The sequence below is a fragment of the Taudactylus pleione genome, unplaced genomic scaffold (genome assembly GCF_031769625.1).
Source record: "Taudactylus pleione unplaced genomic scaffold, aTauple2 ptg000122l, whole genome shotgun sequence".
Lineage (NCBI taxonomy): Eukaryota > Metazoa > Chordata > Amphibia > Anura > Myobatrachidae > Taudactylus > Taudactylus pleione.
In genome coordinates, this window is record NW_028284524.1 from 15021695 (window position 1) to 15029091 (window position 7397).

A 7397-nucleotide genomic window follows, 5' to 3' on the forward strand; every position below is an offset into this window, starting at 1 on the left:
CAACAAGTAAAATTGTAGAAATTGCAGCAAATGTTTTTTTTTGTACCAATTCAGTAAACCAACTTGAAGAACAATTTGTTGAGGTTTGAGCATCTGCAGTTTTGACACAGCCATTCTATTTAGAGTGTAGAACGGAATACATATGATTAACCAACGGCCGCATGGCCGGCGGTTCAAATCCCGACAGCGTGAGCCCGGCAGGGGTGAAAATCCTGATAGTCCAAGGTAAGTATTTTGTAGCCTACTTTTAACCACTAAACCCTCCCTTAGGGGTGCCTAACCCTAACCCCCCCTTCCCCGCCGCCTTAACCTAAGTCCCGGGGGGGTGCCTAACCCTAAGTCGTCGTCCCCCCCCCCGGAACCCTAAACCTATCCCTCACCCCCCATGGCTGTCCGTGCCCGTCTTACCTTCGATCGGTAATCCGGGTGTCGGACCCCTGGCGTAGGTGTAATGACCGGCGTTGGGATTTCAACGCCGGTCATTAGACACCTGCCCGGATTAAACAGTCGGGATGCCGACGGTCGGCATTTAGACCATCGGCATCCCGACTGCGTCCCTGTAGAACAGCTGGATGTGGTCCTCTGTTCTCTTATGTATGATATCTGTTTGTTAAAGTGTAACTGCCAGCTACACAGACTATACGCAATGATTTTGGAGGCTTAATCACCATCTTTAAGATGGTCCCCCTGGATTGCTTTGGTTGATCTGCTTCAGGGCACTGCATTATAACACACTTTTCCTTTATAACACATTTTAACGCTTCATTGTCTGTTTTTTATATATGTATTTCACTATTTTATTTTTATTCTTTATATGCAGCTACGGCTGCTCTTAACTATTTCCTTTACACTTCACTTTTCTTATTAGAGTGGTGCCTTGGGGTGGCTTAGCTGGGCTAGTTTGGGGGTGTCCTGCGCTCTGGATTTGAACCCTAGTATGTTAGGGACCTACCCTACAGATGTTACCCGGATGTGGTGGGTAGGCCCATAACCTTGGCCAAGATTATGCCAAAAACCTCTATCTACTGCAAAATGTATTTATTTATATATAATCAGTTAATTCGGAGTTGTGCACTTGTATTACTTCTTTTTGTGTATATATCAATGGTCTCCACAGGTAGCACCTCCAATTATATATATATATATATATATATATATTATATATATATTAAAAATATGTGGTCAGTGTGCAGTCTGAGGTCCATTTTCTATGTAATCTTTAAAAGTTTAGTCTATGACTTCACTAGGTTCTAGGGACAGCTGTGAAAATGCAGCATTCTGCTAACACAGTAGCATTGTCAGTCAGACTGGAAAGGTTATTGAAGCTAGTGTATGTCAACCCAACAGCTATAACATGATAACACAGTCAGGTGCTCTGGATTACACTCGCGTCGCAAATATATATTTTTTCAAAATGGAGACGGGGCTCCTCCACACATTGCAATTGATTATAGTTACATTAAGGCATGGAGATCTACTTTTAGTGTCACACCCTGCATGTTTGTTCCCCCCTCCCCAGCTACTATACTGTATATCCTTGTGTTTTAAACCAACACACCCTCCTTCCTCCTGTCATATCATACCCCCCACACACACACACACCTTTTCCACTCTACATTTTAAAAGGACATTCTCTAAAATGTGGAGTTATAGAATGAAAATAGTCTATAGATTTTATTTTTTTCAACGCTTCTATAATAAATATCCTGTTTAAAAACAGATTGTATTTACATTTAAAATAACTCTGAATAACTGTGACGTTGAAAACAATTTTTTAATAACAGTTTGCACCTTAATCTGATTTTCCCTGCGTAATCTGGTTTCTGTTTTTGTGCCTTGACAGGTCGACTTCACTTCCTGCGGAGGGCTTTTTGCCGTTTTAGGGATTGTTCTCTTCATTACAGGCATTGTAACAGCCATCGTCCTGTCATTTAAATATGTGAGTATAGGTCTTTTTTATAAAGTCTATTGTTTTGTGGGAGGACTCTGAATTGGGCAGGTTTCCTATCAACAGGACAAAACTAAGATCGATTCAAGGAGCAAAAAAATCCCCCAAATGATTAGTTTCAGCATGGGTCAGCCAATTAGTTACCCCAACAGGCGTACCTCAGGCCTAACTGGGACAAACTTTAACAGGTCCGCAGCCTGGATATTAGTGTAAACAAGCACTTGCGGTGTGGCCATCAGAGTGAGACCTCTGTCATTCAATAGTTGGGGAGAGGGGTGACTTTGTTTAATAAGATTCGTATCATGAATTGAACTAGTCCTGTTTGTTAAGTAGCCTTAACTAGAACCAGGAGCGGCTCTAGGCATGGGCAAGCCGGGCCGTCGCCCGGAGCACCACTGCATCCGGCGGGCGCAAGAAACACCCACCCACGCTCCCGATGCTTTAATGAATATGTAAGCTCAGGGGCAGGGAGCAGAGGAGGGAAGGGGCGGCAACAGAGGATGGCGCTGGGCGCAGCAAAGCCTAGCGCCGGCCCTGACTAGAACAATAAAACTAAACCTTGTAAATGTGTAGTCAATATATGATCATACAAACTGCTCTGAAAATTGTACTGATGTTAGGACCATTGATCCTGGTGCCTGTATTCATCCACCATTGCAGGAGTTAGGGCTGTATCACAGTCTCTAAGTGCTGGAAAATAAAGTCTCCCTCATTATCCAGGGATTGGCTATAAGCAGTGGTTTCCACGTGTACAAGCAATGGGATCATTTAGCGCAAGTCCTTTAAATTAAATTGAACAGACTTCCCTTCCCCCATGCTCTTAACTGAGACAGGAGCTAAGATTAGACCGGATAGAATTATGTTGAATACACTAGCTGGTAGCCTGGTACATTACATTTGTTTATGAAAGTAACACTTATAAGAGATTTACTATACAATGACATACATTCTTTATTCTTGAAACCTCACAATTTCACAACTCAAGATCTCGCCAAGTAGCAAAATCCTATTGCTAAAGAAACTAATCAAAATAAAATTTTAAAACCCCTTTAGTTGTCCACTAAACCTCTTTAGGTAGCAGCAGTAACAAAAATATCTACAGACGACAAGGTGACTATTCTCCTTTTGTGCTGTGCAGGTCCTCTGCTCAGATACACAATAATAAAATGCAGTCAGGGTGCCCACAATGTGCAGGAGCTGCTGGAGATTATTTCCTTTAATGAGCAGCTTTGGGAGTTTCTGATAGAAAGATGTCAGCTGTTTGCTCCCAACGGCCATCCGAGGCGACGTCAGTGAGAACATGGGCTGTCTGAGCTCACAGGAAGCGTGTACAAACAGGAAGCAAGGGTGGGTCATCATCATGCTAAAGCTTTATACGAGCAACTAATGTAAAGTACACAGCAAAGAAACTGCTGCCGACAGTTTGTGTGATTGGATGTCTTGATGACACACATTGGCCGAATTAAAATTGCAGGCACAGATTGTGTTGTGAACACTGTTTGGAGTAATGTAAATTGCTAATAACTACATATATAATAAATATCAGATAATGTGCTAATAAAGGCTCATTCAGAGGGTGTGTTTAGCAAGAATTTCATCAGTGAGTGATCCTGATGGCTGCTTGCCTCTGCTGTTCAAAGAAGCAGTAGTGTAATCTGTGTGCAAGCCTGAAACACCATTACATGCACAATATTCCACGTATGTGCACTTGTTATTGGCACTTAACGAGAAACCGCTCTGCAAATCCTGTTATTTAATTTGCAACCTGAAATGTGCACATGTTAAAAAAACAGTCATTATAATGAGCCCCTAAGGGGGCGATTCAAATGTTTTTTTGGACGTGATAATTAATGAGCGCCCAGTTTGATATTCAATTGTTCTGGGTGCTCATTAGTTATCACCCTCTTCGCCGCCTAAAAGACGAGGTTTAGCCATCTGAAACGGCTAAACCCGTCTTCATTTCTGGTTAGGGCGCGCTATCTGCAGTTAGCGCGCCCTAACCAGGGTGTTTCACACACATTTCTGCTCGCGCACCCCTGAGTGCGTGCAGAAATGTTGGCGCCGGCGGCTATCGCGCCCTGACAGAGCAACAATTGAATTGCTCTGTCGGTGTCGTAAAAAAAAAATAAGCCGCTGGCAGAACAATTGAGTTCCCCCCTATATGTCAGCGCAAATTTTTTTTTTTTTTTTTGTGAATTCTGACATAAGAACTTGGCAGTTTTAATCTTAATTTGCACATTAGATCATTTACTACGAAACCTATAAATTATTTGTAGTCATGTGCAGCTTTCAGCCCATTTGGCAACTGTGTAGACTATTTAATTGCAGGTGCACTTAACCCGAGGATGAATGGCCCCCCATACACCAGCGACGGATTGCCGCAATGCTGTGTTCCTGCGATGCCGGGTTGGAGGATCGGTGAATTCCAACATGTTGGATTTCACCGATTTGTCAATCCTGATCAAAATATGATCGTGATTTGCAAATCTTATACATGTTAAATTTCACCGATCCTCCGACGGATCGCGGAATATCAAAGGCCACCGGTCTGCATTTCCGAGCCCATTGCAGGATCCGGCAATCCGTCTCCTAGTGTATGGGGGCCTTAAGAGCCTTGGTGAAGAAAACAAATGCTAATTAACCAAAGTATCAGGTGGGCATTTCATCATGACACAATGAGGTGGGGCTTTTTCCAAATGACCAATAGATGGACTCATGGGAAAAAAATATGCATTTTACATTTAAACAAACTATATTCCCCCATACAATAATCAGTTTAGTTTAATGGGAAGATGTGTCATTCTTCACCCCATGGGGATATGTAAATCTAAAGAAAACTTCAGTATATTCCTGTAATCTGGTCATTACAGAGACCACGTGTATGTGGGGTAAAATGTCATGTGTTCTAGGGCTGTTTACATTTGTGCAGCTGGGGCCTGATTTAGAGTTGTACGCTACGCCAATGTTTTCGCAGTTAAGCATTATCGGCCGTCTGTGCATGCTTCAAGGAACATTACCATATTCGCTTGCAGCGAGTATTTATTTGCAGTTTGATTGACAGTCAGGGAGCGGTCACTTCTGTGGCCTTGAAACAGGCCACAGAAGTGGCCAAATTGCATTGCTGCTGCTCCCTGCATGTGTCACCTCTCTGCCATGGTGATTTGACTCCAGGTATTTCCAGACTACCACACTGTGCCTGCTTGTGACACTTAAGTCCATGGAAAACTCTGTAATCAGCCTCCCTGCTGTGTGATTTCCGGAATAGCTGCTAGCTACTCTATGCTGGAAATCAAAGACAACCAGTATCAAACACAGGACAGCACAGCTCACTGACCTGCAAACCAATTCAGATCTCACTCTATATATTGAGGTGATCCAAATGAATGTATGGGACTATCCATACATGTATGTGAGGGTTGGGTATGATATCCTGGCTGTCTGGATGCTACCAGTAAGAATCCCAACAGCTATAGCAGTCAACGGCACATATTTTGCTCCCCCCCTCCCCTAACCCTCCCTCGTGCCTAAACCTAACCTCCCCCTCCCCGCACCCTAACCCTCCCCCTAGTGCCTAACCCTGCTACCTAACGCTACCCTCCCCCTGCACCCCGATACTTACCTTTGGGATGCCGATGGTCGGGATACTGGTGCTGGGATCCCTACCTGTCGGGATTTCGTGGCCGGTATTGAGACCGTCGGCATCCCGCATGCTGACTACATTCTGTATGTGATGGTATGTAACAGCCATGCTAATCGGCTATGGATTTCTCTATCGAAGGGTGGCTGTATAGACATTTGGAGCCTTGTTAAGTGATTTTATTCATTATACACTCTCATCACAATGCTGGAGTTCTTCAGAGGCTCTGGGGGAGATGCATTAGGCTTGGGAAAGTAATAAAACTACCAACCACTCAGCTCCTGTTATCTTTACAGGCTGTTATTGGAGAATTACACTTAAGAGCTGATTGGTTGGTAATTTATCACTTTCCGGAGCTTAATACATCTGCCCTTCTGTCTGATACGTTACTGTACAATACTAATGAGTAAAGATCTGGAGACATTCTTTTTTTTTTTTTTTTCTCTATACAATACCAGCTGGTATATTACATGCGGACCGACCATTGCAAGTTTCTTTTAAATGAATAGGTATTTATTGTGAGCACCGTGCCTAGAAGAGATAAAAATAAATTGTAGCAATTGTATGTTCTATATGAAGTATTATTAAGCATTGCTGTGATAATGTGTGCATATGGTATGTTTTTATATTTAACTTTTTACATATATGAATAAATCTCATTATACAGTGTGGACTGTATTGTCTCAAGAAACAGCAGTGCGGCTTTCTTTATTTTATGGTGGTATCGGGGACTGTCTGCTAAAAACGCAGGCATGCCACAACCATTTTGGCGGCGAGTCACACCCTGCGTTTGCGATCCCGTAGCAAAGATAATATGGCTCCAGTGTCTCAGTTCCCGCGGCCATTCTGCATGACCATAGAGTCACTCAGGACTGCAAACATCAAATGATCTGTGACCAATGCTGCATCTTTGTACGCAGATGCTTGGATTTGCAAAGAAGCCGGCGGGCAGCTCAATACATATCCCGGCATCTGCGACATTTGCATATTTGTGCACAGCAGCTGCGTACAGGATTATAGCTGCAGTGGAAAAAGCGTACAGCTCTGATTCAGGACCTTGGCTCCTATACACCTAATCTGTTTTGTTGGCCTTGTCTTTCAGATATACTGGTTGCACATGCTGTATGCTGCTATTGGTGCTGTATGTTTTACTCTGGTGAGTATTTACTTTCCCTGTTTACACACATGCATTCAGTTCACGAGTATCCTATGAGCACTGAACACATGTAATGTGTATGTGGTCACAGACTTCTACTGACAACTTACACATAGTATAATTCATTATATGGGCCTGTAGTATATTGCGTGCAGGACCATAGGTGTGCGGCAGGAGGGCAGGCATGTCAGTGAGCAGAGCAGGGGGGTATTGGAGCAATTATGGGAAAGAGGCACATGCAAAGTGGCAGCTCTTTTGTGTATGCAAGGTATGGCACTGAATGCTGTCTGATTCCGAGTACGGGGGTGCATGAGATCCCAGCAACTGCCTGCCCAGCTAGCCAGAGGCATATTTAGTCTATATTTCTAAATAGCTGAAGACCTTCAGCTTTCTCACGTCTTTAAGGGAGTTTAAAATGATTATCCCTCTTCTATCCAGAGATGAGCAGATCAGAAGAAGGGGGGACCCCCTTTAATTTGCTATGTGGATGGCGGCAGCCATTATTGTAAATGACCCCCATAACCATGACCGGAACACTGTAAGGACTATAGGGGTGTACACAAAAGTCGAATTAAATCGATGTTTTCGTTTTGTATCATTTGCATTTCAGCTTTATTGGCCCATTTCTCCAAACTGCACTACATCTTCTAAACCTT

At 43.3% G+C, this 7397-nt stretch overlaps 1 protein-coding gene across 2 annotated transcripts in view; it reads left to right on the top strand.

Annotated features, from left to right (window-relative positions):
• TMBIM1 (transmembrane BAX inhibitor motif containing 1) overlaps positions 1–7397 on the top strand; it is a 59643-nt gene that overhangs the window by 49113 nt on the left and 3133 nt on the right. For both annotated transcript variants that reach the window (XM_088472379.1, XM_088472378.1), the window contains exons 10-11: positions 1844–1939; positions 6688–6741. In XM_088472379.1, coding sequence (XP_088328505.1) covers positions 1844–1939; positions 6688–6741 — 150 coding nt within the window. The remainder of the gene's footprint in view (positions 1–1843; positions 1940–6687; positions 6742–7397) is intronic.